General features: G+C 46.2%; 1 protein-coding gene across 1 annotated transcript in view; it reads right to left on the minus strand.

Moving 5' to 3' along the window:
• Positions 1-24,424, minus strand: part of LOC137541184 (NXPE family member 4-like) — a 128,519-nt gene that overhangs the window by 98,574 nt on the left and 5,521 nt on the right. The window contains exon 2 of the mRNA XM_068262357.1: positions 20,236-20,329. Coding sequence (XP_068118458.1) covers positions 20,236-20,329 — 94 coding nt within the window. The remainder of the gene's footprint in view (positions 1-20,235; positions 20,330-24,424) is intronic.

The raw sequence follows: 24,424 nt of genomic DNA on the forward strand, positions 1-24,424 counted from the left end.
TCTGGCACTTCCCAAACACCACAGATGAGCTGTTTGTGCCTTACATAAAACTACACCTCAGGGATAAGTAAGAGGCTTCTGGTTACCCCAGCTGGTGTAAAAACGATGCTGACAAAAAACAATACATTGATTAGTTTTATGAAAAAGAGGGTGTTTGCCTACGAGCTGATGAAATAGCAGTGAACCCGGCTAAAAGACAAATATCTAAACTTTTCCTGAATTCTTTGTGGGGTAAATTTGGTCAAAGCCCAAACCTGCCACGCACCGGCATTGTTTCAGACCCTGATGAACTTTTCAAAGGTGGCATTTTTACCATACCATGAGTTGTCTGAGGTAAATTTTATCACTGATGAGACAGCTGTGGCAAATTGGAAATATACCAAAGACCTCTATACTGCCAACAAAAACACTGACATCTTTATAGCCTGTTTTACCACAGCTTATGCCAGATTGGAACTGTATCAATTACTGGACCGACTGCAAGAATGTGTTCTTTACCACAACACAGATTATGTCATTTTTGTGAGTAAAGAGGGTGAGTGGAACCCGCCGTTGGGTGATTTTCTTGGAGAATTGACTAGTGAAGTGGCTGATGATACATACATTACAGAGCTTGTCTCTGCAGGGCCCAAGACCTACGGCTACAAATTAAATACCGGGAAAACTGTCTTGAAAGTTAAGGGTATAACGCTAAATGTGGCTAACACACAGGTTATTCATTTTGACAGCTTGAAAGACCGTGTGTTGGATTGCCCGCACAATTTAGATTCTAAGACGCAGAAAACAATAGGTGTAGAACAGCCTGGCATTGTCAGAAATAAGAAGCTTTGGCGCATAGAGACAAGGCCTCTACGCAAAACACAGAAGTGTGTTTACACAAAGAGACAATTGGTAAATGACTATACCACTTTGCCTTTTGGCTACTGAAACACATAGGTATGGGCCCACGGATTCAACAGCCTTTCTCCTGTATTTTGGCGGGGCCCTCCAATTATGGAAAGAGCTATTTTGTAAAACAACTCTCACTACATTCTGACACAGTTATGTCGCACAAACCTGAAAACATTGTTTGGTTTTACGCATGTTGGCTAAAACTGTATGATGACCTCTCTCGTTTGTTTTCACACATCAAATTTGACGAAGGGCTACCGCATACTTTTACACATGAGGAGCTGTTCCCACCTGACAAGGTAAATTTGGCAATTGTTGATGATCTCATGGAAGCGGCTTGTGAAAACCTTGAAATACAACAGGCATTTATCAAGTATGTACATCAAAGAAACCTGAGCATAATGTATCTTGTTCAAAATGTTTTTTGCCAGGGTAAAACAAGCAGAACCATAAACCTGAACACTAAATATATGGTTCTTTTAAAAAAAAACCCCGTGATAAATTACAAATCATCACGCTGGCTAGACAAATGTACCCTGGTAAAACACTTTTCTTTTTGAAGGCTTTTGAAGATGCCACACAGCGGCCTTACGGCTACTTACTGGTAGATTTATGGTCGGATACTCCGGAGGAACTCTGCTTAAGAACAGACCTGTTTCCTCCGTATATACCGGCTGTATATTTGTACAAAAAAGAGCTCTAAAAAGTGATTTTTTTCATCATCCTTGCCATTCTTGACCGTGCAAAACTGGACCATTTTAAAAGTTCTGGTGAAAGCAAAACCAGCGGTCCGAAAATCAATTTTACATAATGCCAGTAACGATTTGATTTCAGCTATTGGTGAGATTGCGCTCAACATTAGAGATGGCCTGAACGGTTCGTCGGCGAACAGTTCCAGATGAACTTTAGGTGGTTCGCGTTCGCCGGCGAAGGCGAACTTTTGCGGAAGTTCGATTCACCCCCATAATGCTCCATTGAGCAGAACTTTGACCCTCTAAATCACAGTCAGCAGGCACATTGTCACCAATCAGATTGCACTCACTCCTGGAGCCCCACCCCCCCTTATGAAAGGCAAGGTTCTCCTGTCGTTTTACTCACTCGTCTGCCTACAGTAATTAGTTAAGGGACAGCTGCTGACAGACTCTGCTAGGGAGACATAAAATGTAACAGACTGCGCTAGGTGAAAAATCAGTAATATTTAAAACTTTAATAGTAGATGCTAAAAGATGATAAAATAAAAGATTCCCAGCCAAGGTATGTAAGCTGGCTTTTGAAATACTACAATTCCCTGGAAGATGGGAGGAGGGAGGAGGGAGGAGGGAGGAGGGAGGAGGGAGAGAGGATGGAATATAAGGAACAACAATCAGCTAGGAACAAACCTACAAGACCCTAACCAAACTCTCCCTAGCAGACACTGATGGGATAAGATATATGATAATGGTAAACAGATAGTGTTGCGCCTACTCAAAAGCTGCTAGTGCTGTTAAGGGGTCCCAATTCCTCACAAGTGTATAAAACATAAAATGTAACAGACTGCGCTAGGTGAAAAATCAGTAATATTTAAAACTTTAATAGTAGATGCTAAAAGATGATAAAATAAAAGATGACTTGGGATAAAAAATATATGATTATGTCTTGTGCTACAAGGCTATATATATCTCATATATTATAATAGTGCATGGTACATAGAGATTACATTGCTCAATAGTGGCATTGAAATAGCAGCAAATATATTGCAAGGTAGATGAGAACTTCTGTTAATCCTCGTATTAGGGGGAGGAGTATACCTCATATAACTTAAAAGTGCGTGGTGCATAAAATTGTATTGCACAGTCCTGGCGTGAAACTGACAGCAAGGTGCTGCAGATTGGCTTCCTTTTAAAATTCAAAGTGACATATAGTCAAGGATCCACAGAGCAATGATTTGACCTGTTGTTATGTTGATCTAAACTGTTGTGGAATCCAGTTTGTATTAATTCAATACTTTCCAATACTAATGCGAAATACTTGTAAATAGGCTTGATCTCACCAATCCTCTATCGTCAATGGCAAGGTACTCTTCCGGGAGCCGCTCGATCTTACCCGCCCCGGCCGGCGGCGGGGTAAGAGAGACTGGACGGCTGGACTGCGTCGGGCTGGTTAGCCCGGCTCCCCTGGAGGGCGGAGGTAGTGCGTGGTGGAATAGTCCGGTGCTATCCGGAGTGCCTTCCTTCCAAGCGGTGCATGCAGCCGCGTAGCTTCAAGCTCCGATACGCCTCCTTCCCCTCTATGGATGTGACGTCACAGAAGCAGCCACTGCTGACGTTTCGGGAGGAACGCCTCCCTTTCTCAAAGCTAGGCTGCTGGGGGGAATAGGAGGCTCCCTTATGAAGCCTTGCCTGATGACATAGTTCCTATTCAAAAGCATACAAGTCCAAATCTTTATTTAGTCCATGCGGTATAGGTCAGAAAAGCCTTGTCTTTCGATCTACAGTCCGAAACAGCCCAATTAGAATGGGACCGGATGTTCCATGGCTTTTCATTACAAGTCATGGAATTTATAATGGAACTGAGAAAAATTTACCTCATGAAAAGTGGGGAGGAAATAAGACATCCCGAATTTTAGTGCGGTACGGTAATCTAAAAAATGTACATTGGATTTGCTCCTAATGCGCTATATCTATTGGTTGTGGGGATACTGGTATGTAGTCCCACCTCCTCAATGACCCTCTGTCTTTCCCCATCCATTCCCCTGCTTATGGATTCAGTCGTCTGTAGGTGTGTCACTGTTCTTTCTTGATCTATTTGATCAGTGGAGTCAATCCCAGATGGTTTATGAATAAATTCCGGATTTTGGACAGATGTTTCCGATCTCACTTGGCTTGACTGGCTATCTATTCCTAAAGCTGGATTCCCTCTATTTATATCAGTTGATATGGTACCTTCTAATTGTAACATAGAGATGTCTCTAATGATGGGCCCTTCAATGTGGATTTCTCCCTGTACAGTTGTGACCGATACTTCTATTGCTTCTAAAGTGTTCTGTTTATGTCCTAATGAGCTATCTAAATTTTGTTCTACATCTCTGCAATGATTACTCCCAGGGACCATTAAAGATGTATTAATACTGGTGGGGATTCCTGTCTCAAAAGGAACAGGGGTGGACTCCATCTGTGATTTTTCTATATCTATGGGTGCAGACCTCGTCTCAACCTGTGATGTTACTGGTGGGCTAGGTTCTTGACTTTCCCTTACAGTCTCTTCAAATGCTTCCTCTAAAGAGGAAATTTCCTCAAGTTCCAGAGGAGTCCTTAAAGCCAGCTGCTTGTTCCTTGCTAATTGATTTTCTTCCCCATACATCCCATCTCTCTCAAATTTCCTTCTTTTTCGTTTGATGATTTCATCCTCCATGTTTGTTAATCTAACTTGTATGTTAGTTTCTAGATTTTTATAGAAGTCGTTATTTTGGAATGGTTCCAACTTATGGTACAGTTGTCTTATTTCCTCCCCACTTTTCATGAGGTAAATTTTTCTCAGTTCCATTATAAATTCCATGACTTGTAATGAAAAGCCATGGAACATCCAGTCCCATTCTAATTGGGCTGTTTCGGACTGTAGATCGAAAGACAGGGCTTTTCTGACCTATACCGCATGGACTAAATAAAGATTTGGACTTGTATGCTTTTGAATAGGAACTATGTCATCAGGCAAGGCTTCATAAGGGAGCCTCCTATTCCCCCCAGCAGCCTAGCTTTGAGAAAGGGAGGCGTTCCTCCCGAAACGTCAGCAGTGGCTGCTTCTGTGACGTCACATCCATAGAGGGGAAGGAGGCGTATCGGAGCTTGAAGCTACGCGGCTGCATGCACCGCTTGGAAGGAAGGCACTCCGGATAGCACCGGACTATTCCACCATGCACTACCTCCGCCCTCCAGGGGAGCCGGGCTAACCAGCCCGACGCAGTCCAGCCATCCAGTCTCTCTTACCCCGCCGCCGGCCGGGGCGGGTAAGATCGAGCGGCTCCCGGAAGAGTACCTTGCCATTGACGATAGAGGATTGGTGAGATCAAGCCTATTTACAAGTATTTCGCATCAGTATTGGAAAGTATTGAATTAATACAAACTGGATTCCACAACAGTTTAGATCAACATAACAACAGGTCAAATCATTGCTCTGTGGATCCTTGACTATATGTCACTTTGAATTTTAAAAGGAAGCCAATCTGCAGCACCTTGCTGTCAGTTTCACGCCAGGACTGTGCAATACAATTTTATGCACCACGCACTTTTAAGTTATATGAGGTATACTCCTCCCCCTAATACGAGGATTAACAGAAGTTCTCATCTACCTTGCAATATATTTGCTGCTATTTCAATGCCACTATTGAGCAATGTAATCTCTATGTACCATGCACTATTATAATATATGAGATATATATAGCCTTGTAGCACAAGACATAATCATATATTTTTTATCCCAAGTCATCTTTTATTTTATCATCTTTTAGCATCTACTATTAAAGTTTTAAATATTACTGATTTTTCACCTAGCGCAGTCTGTTACATTTTATGTTTTATACACTTGTGAGGAATTGGGACCCCTTAACAGCACTAGCAGCTTTTGAGTAGGCGCAACACTATCTGTTTACCATTATCATATATCTTATCCCATCAGTGTCTGCTAGGGAGAGTTTGGTTAGGGTCTTGTAGGTTTGTTCCTAGCTGATTGTTGTTCCTTATATTCCATCCTCTCTCCCTCCTCCCTCCTCCCTCCTCCCATCTTCCAGGGAATTGTAGTATTTCAAAAGCCAGCTTACATACCTTGGCTGGGAATTGAACACAGATCTGAGTGCGTGGTAGGTAGCTCACTTCACCACTATACCACACACTACACTACATGCTGAAGCCAGCCTAGCATGTACCATTGTGATATACCCAAGAGAAAATTGCTTAAGGATTTGTAGTATGTCAAAAGCTAACTCACATTGGCCAGGAATAGAACCCAGGCCTACCGCTCTGTAGGCTGCTATCCTAACCATTATACCACCAACACCACACACTACAATGCTACATGCTGAAGCCAGCCTAGCATGTACCATTATGATATATCCAAGAGAAAAATGAGCTTGCTTAAGGATTTGTAGTATGTCAAAAGCCAACTCACATTGGCCTGGAATAGAACCCAGGCCTACCGCTCTGTAGACTGCTATCCTAACCATTATACCACCAACACAACACACTACAATGCTACATGCTGAAGCCAGCCTAGCATGTACCATTATGATATATCCAAGATAAAATTGCTTAAAGATTTGTAGTATGTCAAAATTTAACTCACATTGGCCAGGAATAGAACCCAGGCCTACCGCTCTGTAGGCTGCTATCCTAACCATTATACCACCAACACTACATGCTGAAACTTCTTGGAGCAGACTTACTTCCTCCTTCCAAAAGACACACATACATCCCCATAAAATCATTCAACAGCAACTGCGTGCACAGTCTTTGTGGTACACAGTCTTTGTGGCACAATTGGTTAGCGTGTTTGGCTGTTACCTGAAAGGTTGGTGGTTCAAGCCCACCCAGGCATGGCCTTGCCTTTTGTGTTCAACAGTTGTCCAAAGAGAACCCCAGATAGCCATGTAGATTCATCTCTCTCTCTCTCTCGTAGGGATGGTCACCGCTTTCCGCGGAATTGTATTTTCCGCAATTTTGAGCGGAAATTGGTCACTCCATTCCGTTTGGTCAGAACGGAATTGCTTTTTCAATCCGGCGGCATTCCGAAAATGCCTGTGAAATTCTGCCGGTATCCGTTGATGGTTTTAAGCTGAAAATTCACTTCAATGGCATCAAGTCCTAGAGAGAGAGAGAGAGAGATCATTTTTCTCTTGGGTATATCACAATGGTACATGCTAGGCTGGCTTCAGAATGTAGCATTGTAGTGTGTTGTGTTGGTGGTATAATGGTTAGGATAGCAGCCTACCACGTGGTAGGCCTGGGTTCGATTCCTGGCCAACGTGAGTTGGCTTTTGACATACTACAATTCCCTAAGCAAGCTCATTTTTCTCTTGGATATATCATAATGGTACATGCTAGGCTGGCTTCAGCATGTAGTGTTGGTTCTGGTATAGTGGTGAAGTGAGCTACCTACCACACACTCAGACCTGGGTTCAATTCCCGGCCAAGGTATGTAAGCTGGCTTTTGAAATACTACACTTCCCTGGAAGAAATGACCCTCCTCGAGGAGGGAGAGAGGGAGGGATTACACTTCCTGATGTTGTAAAGCAGTGTAGGCCTGCAATTGAACATTCAGTGAGATATCTGACCTTAAAACACTGCTTAGTATTAAATCCAGATTTTTTTCTGGGACTTTTGATGTGTATTTCACTCAACCAGGTCTTTCTCCAGGTATTAGACCCCTTGAAACATCGTTTCTATCATTTTTCTAGGCAGCAAAAATTTTTAAGGTTGCCTCCCCATTGAAGTCTTATTGCGGTTCGTGAAAGTTTGCGCAAACCTTACCTTCTGCAAAAGTTCGCGAACCGAAAATCGGAGGTTCGCAACATCTCTACTCAACATTATAAAAGGAAAGATTCCCCTGAAAGAGCGTCAAAAAATATACTTAAAAAGTGGCGCAAAGCTATAAAAAGTTGAGCGATAAAACATTCCCCATTAAAACCAAGAAACACCTTGTGAATCATTCTGGTGGGTTTATAGGACTGCTCCTTGGCTCTGCAATCCCCTTAATAACCGGTCTGATTGCTAACAGTGTTGGCAATTAGTGATGGAACATGCTGAGAAAATGCTCTTGGTGTCCAAACAAGAGCTTGAGAAAATAAAGAGGCCCTCTTCAACTACCACTGACATTCGCCAGTCTGTTACACAACATTTAGATGCAGAAATAAGTGACATTTTGGACAGGAATGACATGCCTGATGATGAAAAAATGAAGAGATACACAGCGGTGCTACAGAGGTACTTGGTAGTACTTGCCAGACAGGATGGTAAAGAAACAGCTTCTTTAACATTGATTATGCCACCCACATCTGATCAGAAGCAAAATGACAACTATTATTGATAACAGAGACAATGATATTGTTGAAATACTCGATCATGTTAATGACTAAGAAAAATGCAGAGTTATTGTTAAACAGACTGATGCAGTCGGATGATGTGGCCACCTGGAATGCAAGGAGTGAATTTGTTTACAAAGGTCAAACTGTTCCTGGATCCAATATGGTGGATCAGGTCCGCAGTGCGACCCAGAAACATGCTATGTCCACAAGTAAAATGCCTCCTGTTTGGAAAATATTTATGGATGCTATGGCTGAATTAAATGTCCCCTCTACTGTGGTTGGTAACACAAGTACAAGAGACATGCTCGACGACCTAAAAAAACAGCTGTACGGAGAATCACCAGCAATGTCTCATACACCTATCAGTCACTAGATGTTCATTCCATCACCAGGACTAACACAGGGGACTTTGTTGTCTAAAAAAGAACACTTCCTTTGCTCCAAACACAATGGCTAACACTCTAATTCTTTTGATAAATGTGCTTAAAGGATACCCAAGGTGACATGTGACATGATGAGATAGACATGGGTATGTACAGACCCTAGCACACTAATAACTATGCTGTGTTCCATTTTTTCTTTCTCTGCCTGAAATAGTTAAATATCAGGTATGTAAGTGGTTGACTCAGACAGGAAGTGACTACAGTGTGACCCTCACTGATAAGAAATTCCAACTATAAAACACTTTCCTAGCAGAAAATGGCTTCTGAGAGCAGGAAAGAGATAAAAAGGGTCAGTAGTTCATAGATTTTAGCTCTGGCATACTTCAATTAATGCGTCATTGAGCAAAAACAATAAAACAGTTAAAACTTAAAAAGTAGATTTAAAAATAAAATAAAACTGTGGAATATCTTAAAAAGTCATTTTTAGGAGAAGGAAGACAGTGGCGTAGCAATGGGGATAGCCGCCATAGCGTTGCTACGGGGCCCCGCGGCAGCGCTACGTCACAGGGGGCCCGCAGCTGCCCGAGAGGAATTTTTTTTTTGTTTAGTATTTTTTTTGTTTACTTTTTGTATGGGGCCCCCCTCCCTCACCTCAGTGCCCCCCCCTCCTCACCTGGGGTCCCCCCTCCTTTTATCAGCGGCGGGAGGTGAGTCATATACAGAAGGCTCCGGCGGGGGTAAGCAGCCACTAGAGGTTCAGCTGCCTCCGGGCTACGGTGTCCCCACTGTATTGCTGCTCGCACCGCTTCCTGGTTTTATTGCGAGCAGCAATACAGTGGGGACACCGTAGCCCGGAGGCAGCTGAACCTCTAGTGGCTGATTACTCCGACGGAGCCTTCTGTATATGACGCACCTCCCGCCGCTGATAAAAGGAGGGGGGACCCCAGGTGAGGCAGCTACCTCCCCTCCCGCCCGGCTACCTAACTGCCCACTACCCCACCCGGCTACCTAACTGCCCACCCTCCCACCCGGCTACCTAACTGCCCACTCTCCCAGACTCCCACCCGGCTACCTAACTGCACACCCTCCCACCCGGCTGCCTAACTGAGGGCTACCTAACTGCCCACCCTCCCACCCGGCTACCTAACTGCTCACCCTCCCACCTGGCTACCTAACTGAGGGCTACCTAACTGCCCACCCTCCCACCCGGCTACCTAACTGCCCACCCTCCCACCCGGCTACCTAACTGCCCACTCTCCCACCCGGCTACCTAACTGCCCACTACCTAACTGCTCACCCTCCCACCCGACTACCTAACTGCTCACCCTCCCACCTGGCTACCTAACTGCCCACCCTCCCACCCGGCTACCTAACTGAGGGTTACCTAACTGCCCACCATCCCACCTGGCTACCTAACTGCCCACTACCTAACTGCCCACCCTCCCACCCGGCTACCTACCTGCTCACCCTCCCACCTGGCTACCTAACTGCCCACCCTGCCACCCGGCTACCTAACTGCCCACCCGGCTACCTAACTGCCCACCTGGCTACCTAACTGCCCACCCTCCCACCTGGATATCTAACTGCCCACCCGGCTACCTAACTGCCTACCTTTCTACCTAACTTCCCAGCCGGCTACCTAACTGCCCACCCATCTACCTATCTGCCTACCCTCCCACTCGTCTACCTATCTCCCTACCCTCCCACCCAGCTACCTAACTGCCTACCCAGTGCATTGCCTGCACCGCAAATAGTGTGCCAGCCTGCCCAACCACCCTCCCTCCAGGTAATTAATGTTAGCCCACTATAGACCTAACTACATATACTGCATTTTGTGGGGAAATCTGGCGACAATCTGGTTGCATTTTGTGGGGAAATCTGGCGACAATCTGGTTGCATTTTGTGGGGAAATCTGGCGACAATCTGGTTGCATATTGTGTGGAAATCTGCCGACAATCTGGTTGCATATTGTGTGGAAATCTGCCGACAATCTGGTTGCATTTTGTTGGGCAATCTGCCGACAATCTGGTTGCATTTTGTTGGGAAATCTGCCGACAATCTGGTTGCATTTTGTAGGGAAATCTGCCGACAATCTGGTTGCATATTGTAGGGAAATCTGCCGACAATCTGGTTGCATATTGTAGGGAAATCTGCCGACAATCTGGTTGCATATTGTAGGGAAATCTGCCGACAATCTGGTTGCATATTGTAGGGAAATCTGCCGACAATCTGGTTGCATTTTGTGGGGAAATCAGATTGCCCCACAAAATATTTGGGTGGGAGGTCCGAGGTCCGTGGGGTTGGAAGGTCGTGGGGGGAGGAGGGGGGGGGCATAATTTTTTTTTGCTATGGGGCCCAGTCATTTCTAGCTACGTCCCTGAAGGAAGATAAATACAATTGTTTGTTTCATTAGTTTACTTCCGCTTCGGGTGTCCTTTAAAAGGAGTTAAACCCGTGACAGATACGTAAACCTTACACAATGAAAACGCCACCCGTGGATTAGACCCCTAGGCTATCCTAGCAAGCCTGCTCAAGTACTGAAATTAAATACTTTGATCGATATATGTGCTGGAATAAAAATACTATTTGCATATTTTGCTTAATATAAAGAATATTGAAAGTTATTTTTTAAATTTGAACAATGTATATATAAATCATGTACTGAAACAAACTTATATTTTGTTCAATGTGTATAAAGAATGTTGAAAATTATATTTTACAATTGTTTGGGATGTTAAAAATTATGATTACAATTACTATTAAGTCTTATATTCAATAAAAACACATAAACCTTTTTACCGCATCTTATTTTATTAATTAAAGAGTTCATGTCTCATGAAAACAATACAAGGTGTTTGCTGGGGTGCTAATAAAAAATTACAATTTAAACAAATAATCCACAACACAAAATAATCCACAATTACTCTTAAGCCTCATAGAAAGTGAAACTATACAAGGTGGTTGCTGCTGTGTTAATAACGACTTAATGAATACTACAGATCAAACAAATGATCCATAACACAAAATAAACTACTTTAGGCTAACAAAGGGTGGGGCAGCCTGTAAGGGGGGGGGGTCATTGGGGCGGGTCCAACACCAGAAATGGGCGGTGTTTCACTGTGGGCAGCAAGGGGCAGGACACAACATCACTAAGGGCATTAGGGGGCGGGACACATACCAGAAGGGGCGGGGAAAGGGTGTGGAAAAGGGGCGGGGCACCTGTCACTTTGCCAGAAGTGGGCGGTTTGATGTGACATCCCGAATCATACTACTACTGTATCTAATCAGTGGAGTATATTAAGTGTCCCAGAGATAAAAAAAAAAAAGCTCAGTAGTTCCTGTATTTTATTTTTCCCTGCCCTCAGAAGTTGTATTCTGCCTGGAAAACTGTAATTTGCTCATCAGTGATTATTACTATATTCCGGACAAGGTACAGACAATACAGAAGCTGTCACTTCCACGCCTAGACATTAACTCTTTCAGACAGCAAAATAAATCAAGTAAAAGAGCCTGGTTATTTATATGTGTTGTGCTGTACATACATATGTTTATCTCATCGTGTCACATGTCACCTTGGGTACACTCAATTGGTAAACAATCCCAGGATATAGGATTTTGCATTATTGACACTTAACAACATGATTGGAGGGGGCTTAACAGGAATAGGGACATTCTGAAATTTGAAACCAAGGGGATATTTGAATTGTAGAGATGGGCCGAACGGTTCGCCGGCGAACGGTTCTACGCGAACTTCGCTGGTTCGCGTTCGCGTCCCGCTGGCGAACCTTTGCGGAAGTTCGGTTCGCCCCATATAGCACCTTGAGGGTCAACTTTGACCCTCTACATCACAGTCAGCAGGCCCAGTGTAGCCAATTAGGCTACACTAGCCCCTGGAGCCCCACCCCCCCTTATATAAGGCAGGCAGCGGCGGCCATTACGGTCACTCGTGTGCTGCCTGCGTTAGTGAGAGTAGGGCGAGCTGCTGCAGACTGTCTCTCAGGGAAAGATTAGTTAGGCTTAACTTGTTCCTGGCTGGCTGCATACCTGTTCTGTGAACCCACCACTGCATACCTGTACTGTGAACCCACCACTGCATACCTGTTCAGTGAACCTGCCACTGCATACCTGTTCTGTGAACCCATCACTGCATACCTGTTCTGTGAACCCATCACTGCATACCTGTTCAGTGAACCTGCCACTGCATACCTGTGCTGTGAACCCACCACTGCATACCTGTTCTGTGAACCCACCACTGCATACCTGTGCTGTGAACCCATCACTGCATACCTGTTCAGTGAACCTGCCACTGCATACCTGTGCTGTGAACCCACCACTGCATACCTGTTCTGTGAACCCACCACTGCATACCTGTACTGTGAACCCACCACTGCATACCTGTTCTGTGAACCCACCACTGCATACCTGTTCTGTGAACCCACCACTGCATACCTGTTCTGTGAACCCACCACTGCATACCTGTTGTGTTCAGTGAACCCGCCACTGCATACCTGTTCTGTTCAGTGGACCCGCCACTGTATACCTGTTTAGTGAACCCGCCACTGCATACCTGTTGTGTTCAGTGAACCTGCCACTGCATACCTGTTCTGTGAACCCGCCACTGTATACCTGTTCTGTTCAGTGAACCCGCCACTGTATACCTGTTCAGTGAACCCGCCACTGCATACCTGTTGTGTTCAGTGAACCTGCCACTGTATACCTGTACTGTTCAGTGAACCCGCCACTGCATACCTGTTCTGTTCAGTGAACCTGCCACTGTATACCTGTACTGTTCAGTGGATTGCTGAATTTTTTAGGCCGCTGCTAGCAGCGGCCGCTGTAATAATTTTTCTGGTGCGTGTACATGACTGCCTAATTTTTCTGGCTGCACTGCGGGCAGCTGCAACAACAAAAGAAAAGGCATGTACATGCGCCCATTCCCCTTCGTGATCATTACCTTGCTGTGGTGAAGGGGCTTGCGTATCACAATGAAGCAATGACCGGCGCCTCGATGAGTGTCTCGGGGGGCACACAAAAGATAATAAGGTCGTTGCTTCATTGTGGTCAGACCAAATTTGATCAGCTGGACAGTCACTGTTCTGTCATTCAGCTACATCAGCCAGGCGACCATATGGGCTGTAAAGCCACCAAAACCTGCACTCTCGCCATGGTGTGCACCAGTCCAGCACGGCCATCACTACACAAACAGCTGTTTGTGGTGCGTTACACGGTGAGTTTGGTGTGTCAGTGTGAAGCAGTACCTTAATTACACAACCTGATTGATGTATACACATGCAAGATGTTTTAAAGCACTTTAGGCCTGTCATTTAGCATTCATTGTGATTTCTGCCCTTAAAACGCTGCTTTGCGTCAAATCCAGATTTTTCCCCGGGACTTTCGGCATGTATCCCACTCCGCCATGCCCCCCTCCAGGTGTTAGACCCCTTGAAACATCTTTTCCATCAGTTTTGTGGCCAGCATAATTATTTTTTTTTCAAAGTTCGCATCCCCATTGAAGTCTATTGCGGTTCGCAAACTTTAACGCGAACCGAACTTTACGCGAAAGTTTGCGAACCCGGTTCGCGAACCTAAAATCGGAGGTTCGGCCCATCTCTATTGAATTGTCCATCCTACACCCTGATGGACTAAACATGTATGTACCGTATGTATAATTTATATTGTTACTAGCTGATGGCCCGGCGTTGCCCGGGTATGTATTTGGCTGGTGTTGGTTGTGTCCACTTTTTCTATCCCTAACACTCAATCACTCAATGACCTAGTTTGTGAGCTTTGCAGTTTTTGTGGCATCAATAATTTGCATTGAAATAAAACAAATCTGATTGTCTGTGGCTCCAGCCCTTTTCTGAATTTGAACCCCAGTCACCCAATGACAAAACTGTACCAGGTTTCAGGCTTGTGCCATTAACAGTGCAAGAATAGCAGCAATTAAATATTCCCCTTGAAAAGCAATAGGTGCATTTTGATTGGCTTTTGTAGGCTCCACCCACTTTTCTGAATATTATTGGCAGTCACCAACTGTGCAAAGTTTGAGAACCCTACCATTAACCTCCTTGCTGGTTATCTCGAGCTTAGCTCGGGGTAACCTGCGTAGGAGGATTTCTCAGGCCCCGCTGGGCCGATTTTCAATTTTTTTTTTACTTTTTTTACTTTGCTAGCTGCGTGCAGTTTCCGATCACCGCCGATTCGCCGCTACCTGCCGCACCTCCCCCCCTCCAGACCCCTTGCGCAGCCTGGCCAATCAGTGCCAGGCAGCGCTGATGGGTTAATCGGGATTCCCTCTGACGTCCCGACGTCCATGACGTCGGTGACATCATCCCGCCCGGTTGCCATGGCGACCGGGGAAGCCCAGCAGGAAATACCATTCTGAATGGAGTGGATAGGGGGATGCCACTTGTCAGCGGCTATCATGTAGCGAGCCTTGGGCTCCGCTACATGATTAAAAAAAAATGCTGTGCTGCCCCCTTGCCACCAGAATTGTAACGGCAAGGGGGTTAACAGTGCAAGAATGGCTGTAGTCTACATTTTCCCAGTGAAATGTGTATTTGTCTCTGCCAACTGATGACCCGGGGTTGCCCGGGTATGTATTTGGCTGGTGTTGGTTGTGCCCACTTTTTCTAACACTAACACACAATCACTCAATGACCAAGTTTGTTAGCGTTACAGTCTTTGGCATCAATAATTTGCATTGAATTTAAATTTGATTGGCTGTACCAACTGTACCAGGTTTGAGGCTCGTGCCATTAAAAGTGCAAGAATGGCATGAATATTAATTCCAGGCACCCAGTGACAACTGTGCAAAGTTTAAGAACCCTACCATTAACAGTGTAACAGAGAGAATTTACAATCTAATCCCTGCCATCATGTCACTAACTGTCCTCAGAAGAGCATGTAATATAATCCCTGCCATCATGTCACTAACTGTCCTCAGAAGAGCATGTAATATAATCCCTGCATCATGTCAGTAACTGTCCTCAGAGGAGTCTACAATTTAATCCCTGCCATCATGTCACTAAATGTCCTCAGAGGATCTTATAATGTAATCCCTACCATCATGCAACTAACTGTCCTCAGAGGATCTTAAAATGTAATCCCTACCATCCTCTCACTAACTTTCCTTAGAAGAGGTAATGTATTCCCTGACATCATGTCACTAACTTTCCTCAGAGAAGTTTATGATCCAATCCCTGCCATCATGTCACTAACTGTACTCAGAGGATCTTACAATCTAATTCCAGTGTGTTGGTGGGGATGGGGTGAGTTTAGAATGCTGTCAGTCCGGGGATAGCTGGTGATAATGAGCCTTGGGTGGTAAAAAGTACATATCCAGCCCTGGTCATGTCCTCTTCACTACCCGCCCTCCCACAGATAGTAGTAATGTTAGATAATAGAGATGGCCCGAACCTCCGATTTTTGGTTCGCAAACCGCGAACTTCCGCAAAAGATCGATTCATGCGAACTTCCGCCAACCACAATAGACTTCAATGGGGAGGCAAACTTTGAAAACTAGAAACATTTATGCTGGCCACAAAAGTGATGGAAAAGATGTTTCAAGAGGTCTAATATCTGAGTTTTTGCATGGATGAATGTGATAGATGCCAAAAGTCTTGGGGAAAAATCTGATTTTGACGCAAAGCAGCGTTTTAAGGGCAGAAATCACATTGCATGCTAAATTGGAGGCCTAAAGTGCTTTAAAACATCTTGCATGTGTATAGATCAATCAGGGAGTGTAATTAGAGTACTGCTTCACACTGACACATCAAACTCACTGTGTAATGCACCGCAAACAGCTGTTTGTGTAGTGACGGCCGTGCTTGACTGGTGTGCACCATGCCCCCCGAGACACAGCCCTGCTAGCAGCGGCCTTAAGAATTCAGGAATCCGCTTGTAGTCCTGGTGGACCCTGTTGGTGGTGGCGGAGAAGGCAGTCAAGCGGCCTGCAGGCAGAGATGCTGTGTGGGGAGCGACTTAGCATTGTGGCAGGCATTCACACGGCATGCAGGCAGAGATGCTGTGTGTGGGGACTGACTTAGTCTTCGGGCAGGCCTGATCGTACTTTGCAGACCAGGCATCCTTGGTCAGATGGACCCTTGACCCAACGCTGTGTGCCAGAGATGTCACCACTTGCCTTTCAACATCACGGTACAGTTTAGGTATCGCCTTTTTGAGAAAAATTGTGGCCTGGTATCTTTCACTGCGGTGTGTGGCTTATTGCTTTTGTGTGCTGCTTTTCCTCAGGTGGTCATCCCATTGCAGTTTGTGCTTTGTAATCATGTGCCTTCGTAAGGTAGTTATCCCAACGCGGGTCTTGGTCTTTCCACGGCTCAATTTTCGGTGGCAGAGAGTACAGATGGCATCGCTCTCATCAGACACACAAAAAAATGTCCACACCGCTGAACCCTAGGGTAATGGCATTTTGGTGGTGGAGGCCGACTGAGTGTTAAGTGGGGTTCTAGAAGCAGAGCAGGAGGAAGATATGTCACGCTTCCATGCAGAAGCTGAGAAACATGAGGTGTTCTGTGTTAAATAGTCAACTACGTCTTGACAATATTGGGGGTTGATGGCATGTGCCTTCTTCTGAACACTGTACTTTGGTCGAGGGCTGCAAGAAATCACGACAGCGTGACAGCGCGACCTCAAACAGACCTGCCAGGTGGCCTGCCTCTGGCTCTGCCTTTTGTTGTGTCCATATTGGGGGATGAAGTGAAAGGTATGCACTGACTTGACTAATAAAATGTACAGTTACACAGGTACAGTGAGAACAGGTATGCAGTGACTGCTGGTACAACAATGTGTGGTTACACAGGTGCAGTAAACAGGTTGCAGTGACTGGTATTACAAATGTGCAGCTGCCTGTCACACACACACACACACACACACACACACACACACACACACACACACACACACACACACACACACACACACACACACACAATGCGTGTGCTCACGTAGGTATAGGTAGGTAGGTGTAGGTGCACTTAACAATGAACAGGTGCAGTGATAAGGATTACAAATGTGTAGCTGCCTGTCACACACACAGGTAGTCACTGAATGTGCTGGGCCTGGCAGTGGTACAGTAGGAATTAAGGGGCCAAAGGCCAGCTGTGACTGACTGACAGGGCAGTATATAATGCAAGTGGGCCACACACAGAAAAAAAATAGATCACAAGAACAACATTAGCACTCAAAAGAGCTGTTGAGGATGAGGAGTGCTTTTTAGCAATAAGTATCAGCAAGAAGAGCAACCTAACAAACCTAACTGTAGCCTAACTAAGCTTTCCCTAACATCTCTGCAGCAACTCTCCCTTCTCTTATTACTGCAGGCACAGTAATGCCTGTCGCTGCCTGCCTTTTATAAGGGGGGGGGGGGGGGGGCTCCAGGAGGGAGTGTAGCCTGATTGGCTACAATGTGCCTGCTGACTGGGATGTACAGGGTCAAAGTTGACACTAACGATGCACTATGGAGGCGAACCGAACTTCCAGAAAAGTTTGCAGTTCTCCGCGATCGCGAACCATGGAAGTTCGCCTGGAACCGTTCACCGTCGAACAGTTCGGGCCATCTCTATTAGATAACAATGTCCCTTCCCATGCCACCAAATGGCAGTATTAGGCACCAGTGTAACCCCCCCCCCCCTTTCCCACATCTATACAATCCATACAATACAGCTGTAAGACAGCAGATAATATAGCTGTATTAAGCAGTAATGTCCACTCCACCACCCACCATCTCACATTAGCAGTATCAGACAGCAAAAACAGATTGCAACAGTGTCCCCTCTCCCCACCCACAAATAGCTTTATTACATAGCACTGAGCCCCTCTTCTCAAAGGTAATTGTGTTAGGCACTAGTGATGACACAAATCTCCGATTTTCGGTTCACGAACCTCTGAGGAAAGTTCGGTTCGCGAAAAAGTTCGCGAACCGCAATAGACTTCAATGGGGAGGCGAACTTCAAAATTTAGGAAACATTTCTACTGGCTGGAAAAATGATGTAAAACTTATTTCAAGAGCTGGAGGACCTCCCTCCACCCTCCTCCCTTTTACCCTTCTACCTGTTCCCTCCTGCCAGGGAATTATAGTATTTCAAAAGCCAGCTTACATACCGTGGCTGGGAATTGAACTCAGTTCTCAGTGTATGGTAGGTAACTAACATATCCATTATACCACCAACACTACTAGCTGAAACTAGCCTAGCATGTACCATTTATGCTCAATCCAAGAGAAAAATTAGGCAAAACAAATAACATTTATATCACACTTTTCTCCTAGCGGACTCGAAGCGCCAGAGCTGCAGCCACTAGGGCACGCTCTATAGGCAGTAGCAGTGTTAGGTAGACTTTCCTAAGGTCTCCTACTGAATAATTGCTGGCTTACTGAACAGACAGCTGAGATTTGAACTCTGGTCTCCTGTGTCAGAGGCAGAGCCCTTAACCATCACACCATCCAGCCACTGCTTAAGGGTTTGTAGCCAGGCATGGCCTTGCCTTTTGTGTTCAGCAGTTGTCCAAAGAGAACCCCAGATAGCCAAGTAGATTAATCTCTCTCGTGTAGGGATGGTCACCGCTTTCCGCGGAATTGTATTTTTGCGCATAAATTGATTGTGCATAAATGGTACACGCTAGGCTGGCTTCAGCATGTAGTGTTGGTGGTACAGTGGCACTGTACTACATGCTGAAGCCACCCTAGGATGTACCATTTATGCTCAATCCATTTATGCTCAAAAATACAATACCGCAGAAAGCGGTGACCATCCCTACTAGAGAGAGAGAGAGAGCGAGAGAGAGCGCGAGAGAGAGCGCGAGAGAGCGCGCGAGAGAGAGAGTGCGAGAGAGTGAGAGAGAGAGAGAGCGAGAGAGAGAGAGAGAGAGAGATGAATCTACCTGGCTATCTGGGGTTCTCTTTGGACAACTGTTGAACCAGCATAATTAGCCATCATTGAAGATGTATCCTTTAAATATCATACGTTTTTTGCCCAGTGATCATGTGGTGATGATGAGCAATGGAAGTTTTTACTTTTCTTTTTAAAGGACAACTGTAGTGAAAGGGATATTCCCTTCCATTAAAATGTACCTACTAGATCTGCAGCCCAAGTGGCCAAGTAAATGCAGCTCTGACAGGATAGACTCAACGTATCAATCATATTTAGAAACGTTTTTGATATACGTGTTACAGATATTGTTGACTAGTGATCTCAATGCCTTATCAGTCATATGTACTTAATATAAGAATGTTGACTTTTAAGGGACACTTAAGGCAACCTAAAAAAAATGAGTTTTACTGACCTGGGGCTTCTACCAGCCCCCTGCAGCTGTACGGTGCCAACGCATTCTCGCTCCAATGCTTCTGTCCCCCGCTGGCAGCCACTTCCGTTTTAGGCAACAGGCGCCGCCACCGACAGGCCTGGGAACGCGAGTGATTCTTCATGTTCCTGGCCGCGAAAGCAGTATAGAAGGCGCTATTGTAGCCGGGAACGTGAAGAATCACTCGCGTTCCCAGGCCTGTCGGTGCCTGTTGTTGAAAACGGAAGTGGCTGCTGGCGTGGTCAGGAGGATCCAAGCGACACTGCATGGGCACCGGACAGCTGCAGGGGGCTGGTAGAAGCCCTAGGTGAGTAAAACTCATTTTTTTGGGCTGCCTTAAGTGTCCCTTTAAATTGTTAGAGCAATTGTTCTATATCTTCAGTTGCAATGTATGTTTGTAAATGTACAAAAGCCCAATAAAAATCTAATGTTTCAAACACTACTGCAACTAAATAGATGATCAGGGCTGCCAGGCAACTGGTATTGTTTAAAAGGCAATAAATATGTCAGTCTTTATATTCTTCTCACTACAGCTGTCCTTTAAATTCAGTTTTTTAAAGATTCTCTTATCAACGTTTTGATTAAAATTACCTGTACTGGTGCACGATGGAAAGGGAAGGATATCCCTATAATGAAGACGATTAAAACAATCCAGAAGATTTTTATTTTAGAAAATTGTCCACCGCTGAAAGAGAATTGAATTAATAAAAACATTGTTGTGAATAACAGAAAAAATATGGTAAATATAATTAAGGATCAAGAAAAAACTGAAGACAGATAAAAAGCAAGAAGAATAAAAAGGAGTAGAAGGAATAAAAAGGTGAAACGTTGGCCACAGTCCTCCAGAAATCAAAGGCTTGATTCACTAAGCAGCGCTAGTGACGTATGTGCATTATTGTGTGCAGTGCAGTTTCTAGGCTAATATGCACTCAGGGCGAGGGTGTAAAAATTGTGCCCCCCCCCCCGGAGCAAGGTGTGGGTGCCCTCAGTATAGGTTAGCCAGGTCTAGTTGCACTTAGTATAGGTCCCCCCAGTATAGGTAGACAAGAATAGGTACCCCAGTATAGGTAGCCAGGCATAGGTGAGCCAGTATAGTTGCCCCCGCTATAGGTTAGCCAGGTAGGTGCCTCCAGTATAGGTAGCCAGTATAGTTGCCCCCAGTATAGGTTAGGTAGGCAGGCGCCCCCGGTATAAGTTAAATAGGTAGGTGCCCCAGTACAGGTTAGCTAGGTGGGTGCCTCTAATATAGGTAGCCAGGATAGTTGCCCCCAGCATAGGTTAGATAGGTAGGTGCCCCCAGTATAGGTTATTTAGGTAGGTGCCTGCAATATAGGTAGACAGTATAGTTGCCACCTGTATAGGCTAGATAGGTAGGTAGGTGCCCCCAATTCAGGTTAGATAAGTGCCCCCAGTATAAGTTAGATAGGTAGCTGCCCCCGGTATAGGTTAGATAGGTAGGTGCCCCTTAGTATAGGTTAGATTAGGTAGCTGCCCCCCAGTATAGGCTAGATTAGACAGGTGCCCCCCAGTATAGGTAGCTCCCCCCCCCCTGTATAGGTTAGATTAGGTAGCTGCCCCCCCAGCATAGGTTAGGTAGGTGCCCCCCAGTATAGGTTAGGTAGCTGCCCCCCAGTATAGGTTAGGTAGCTGCCCCCCAGTATAGGTTAGATTAGGTAGCTGCCCCCCAGTATAGGTTAGATTAGGTAGCTGCCCCCCAGTATACATTAGATAGGTAGCTGCCCCCAGCGTAGGTTAGATTAGGTATCTGCCCCCCAGTATAGGTTAGATAGGTAGCTGCCCCCCAGTGTAGGTTAGATTAGGCAGGTGCCCCCCAGTATAGGTTAGATAGGTAGCTTCCCCCCAGTATAGGCTAGATAGGTAGCTGCCCCCAGTATAGGTTAGATAGGTAGCTGCCTCCAGTGTAGGTTAGATAGGTAGCTGCCTCCCAGTGTAGGTTAGATAGGTAGCTGCCCCACAGTGTAGGTTAGATTAGGTAGGTGCCCCCCAGTATAGGTTAGATAGGTAGCTGCCCCCCAGTGTAGGTTAGATTAGGTAGCTGCCCTCCAGTTTAGGTTAGATTAGGTAGGTGCCCCCCAGTATAGGTTAGATAGGTAGCTGCCCCCCAGTGTAGGTTAGATAGGTAGCTGCCCCCCCAGTGTAGGTTAGATTAGGTAGGTGCCCCCCAGTATAGGTTAGATAGGTAGCTGCCCCCCAGCGTAGGCTAGATTAGGTAGCTGCCCCCCAGTATAGGTTAGATAGGTAGCTGCCCCCCAGTGTAGGTTAGATTAGGTAGCTGCCCCCCAGTATAGATTAGATAGGTAGCTGCCCCCCAGTATAGGTTAGATAGGTAGCTGCCCCCCAGTGTAGGTTAGATAGGTAGCTGCCCCCCAGTGTAGGTTAGATTAGGTAGGTGCCCCCCGGTATAGGTTAGATAGGTAGCTGCCCCCCAGCGTAGATTAGATTAGGTAGCTGCCCCCCAGTATAGGTTAGATAGGTAGCTGCCCCCCAGTGTAGGTTAGATAGGTAGCTGCCCCCCAGTGTAGGTTAGATAGGTAGCTGCCCCCAGTGTAGGTTAGATAGGTAGCTGCCCCCCAGTATAGGTTAGATAGGTAGCTGCCCCCCAGTGTAGGTTAGATAGGTAGCTGCCCCCCAGTGTAGGTTAGATAGGTAGCTGCCCCCCAGTGTAGGTTAGATTAGGTAGGTGCCCCCCAGTATAGGTTAGATAGGTAGGTGCCCCCCAGTGTAGGTTATATAGGTAGCTGCCCCCCATTGTAGGTTAGATTAGGTAGGTGCCCCCCCCCAGTATAGGTTAGATAGGTAGCTGCCCCCCAGTGTAGGTTAGATAGGTAGCTGCCCCCCAGTGTAGGTTAGATAGGTAGCTGCCCCCCAGTGTAGGTTAGATAGGTAACTGCCCCCCAGTGTAGGTTAGATAGGTAGCTGCCCCCCAGTGTAGGTTAGATTAGGTAGGTGCCCCCCAGTATAGGTTAGATAGGTAGCTGCCCCCCAGTGTAGGTTAGATAGGTAGCTGCCCCCCAGTATATGTTAGATTAGGTAGGTGCCCCCTAGTATATGCTAGATTAGACAGGTGCCCCCCAGTATAGGTAGCTGCCCCCCCCCAGTATAGGTTAGATTAGGTAGCTGCCCCCAGTATAGGTTAGGTAGGTGCCCCCTAGTATAAGTTAGGTAGCTGCCCCCCAGTATAGGTTAGATTAGGTAACTGCCCCCGAGTATAGGTTAGATTAGGTAACTGCCCCCGAGTATAGGTTAGATTAGGTAGCTGCCCCCCAGTGTAGGTTAGATAGGTAGCTGCCCCCCAGTGTAGGTTAGATTAGGCAGGTGCCCCCCAGTATAGGTTAGATAGGTAGCTGCCCCCCAGCGTAGGTTAGATTAGGTAGTTGCCCCCCAGTATAGGTTAGATAGGTAGCTGCCCCCCAGTGTAGGTTAGATAGGTAGCTGCCCCCCAGTGGAGGTTAGATTAGGCAGGTGCCCCCCAGTGTAGGTTAGATAGGTAGCTGCCCCCAGTATAGGTTAGATAGGTAGCTGCCCCCCAGTTTAGTTTAGATTAGGTAGGTGCCCCCCAGTATAGGTTAGATAGGTAGCTGCCCCCCAGTGTAGATTAGATTAGGTAGGTGCCCCCCAGTATAGGTTAGATAGGTAGCTGCCCCCCAGCGTAGGATAGATTAGGTAGCTGCCCCCCAGTATAGGTTAGATAGGTAGCTGCCCCCCAGTGTAGGTTAGATTAGGTAGGTGCCCCCCAGTATAGGTTAGATAGGTAGCTGCCCCCCAGTATAGGTTAGATAGGTAGCTGCCCCCCAGTGTAGGTTAGATAGGTAGCTGCCCCCAGTGTAGGTTAGATTAGGTAGGTGCCCCCCAGTATAGGTTAGATAGGTAGCTGCCCCCCAGTATAGGTTAGATAGGTAGCTGCCCCCCAGTGTAGGTTAGATTAGGTAGGTGCCCCCCAGTATAGGTTAGATAGGTAGCTGCCCCCCAGAGTAGGTTAGATAGGTAGCTGCCCCCAGTGTAGGTTAGATTAGATTGGTGCCCCCCAGTATAGGTTAGATAGGTAACTGCCCCCCAGCGTAGATTAGATTAGGTAGCTGCCCCCCAGTGTAGGTTAGATAGGTAGCTGCCCCCCAGTGTAGGTCAGATAGGTAGCTACCCCCCAGTATAGGTTAGATAGGTAGCTGCCCCCCAGTGTAGGTTAGATAGGTAGCTGCCCCCAGTGTAGGTTAGATTAGGTAGGTGCCCCCCAGTATAGGTTAGATTAGGTAGGTGCCCCCCAGTATAGGTTAGATAGGTAGCTGCCCCCCAGCATAGATTAGATTAGGTAGCTGCCCCCCAGTATAGTTTAGATAGGTAGCTGCCCCCCAGTGTAGGTTAGATAGGTAGCTGCCCCCAGTGTAGGTTAGATTAGGTAGGTGCCCCCCAGTATAGGTTAGATAGGTAGCTGCCTCCAGTGTAGGTTAGATTAGGTAGGTGCCCCCCAGTATAGGTTAGATAGGTAGCTGCCCCCCAGCGTAGATTAGATTAGGTAGCTGCCCCCCAGTGTAGGTTAGATAGGTAGCTGCCCCCCAGTGTAGGTTAGATAGGTAGCTGCCTCCCAGTGTAGATTAGATAGGTAGCTGCCCCCCAGTGTAGGTTAGATAGGTAGCTGCCCCCCAGTGTAGGTTAGATTAGGTAGCTGCCCCCCAGTGTAGGTTAGATTAGGTAGCTGCCCCCCAGTATAGGTTACATAGGTAGCTGCCCCCCAGTATAGGTTACATAGGTAGCTGCCCCCCAG

Source organism: Hyperolius riggenbachi, chromosome 12 (genome assembly GCF_040937935.1).
Source record: "Hyperolius riggenbachi isolate aHypRig1 chromosome 12, aHypRig1.pri, whole genome shotgun sequence".
In the NCBI taxonomy this organism is placed as follows: Eukaryota; Metazoa; Chordata; class Amphibia; order Anura; family Hyperoliidae; genus Hyperolius; species Hyperolius riggenbachi.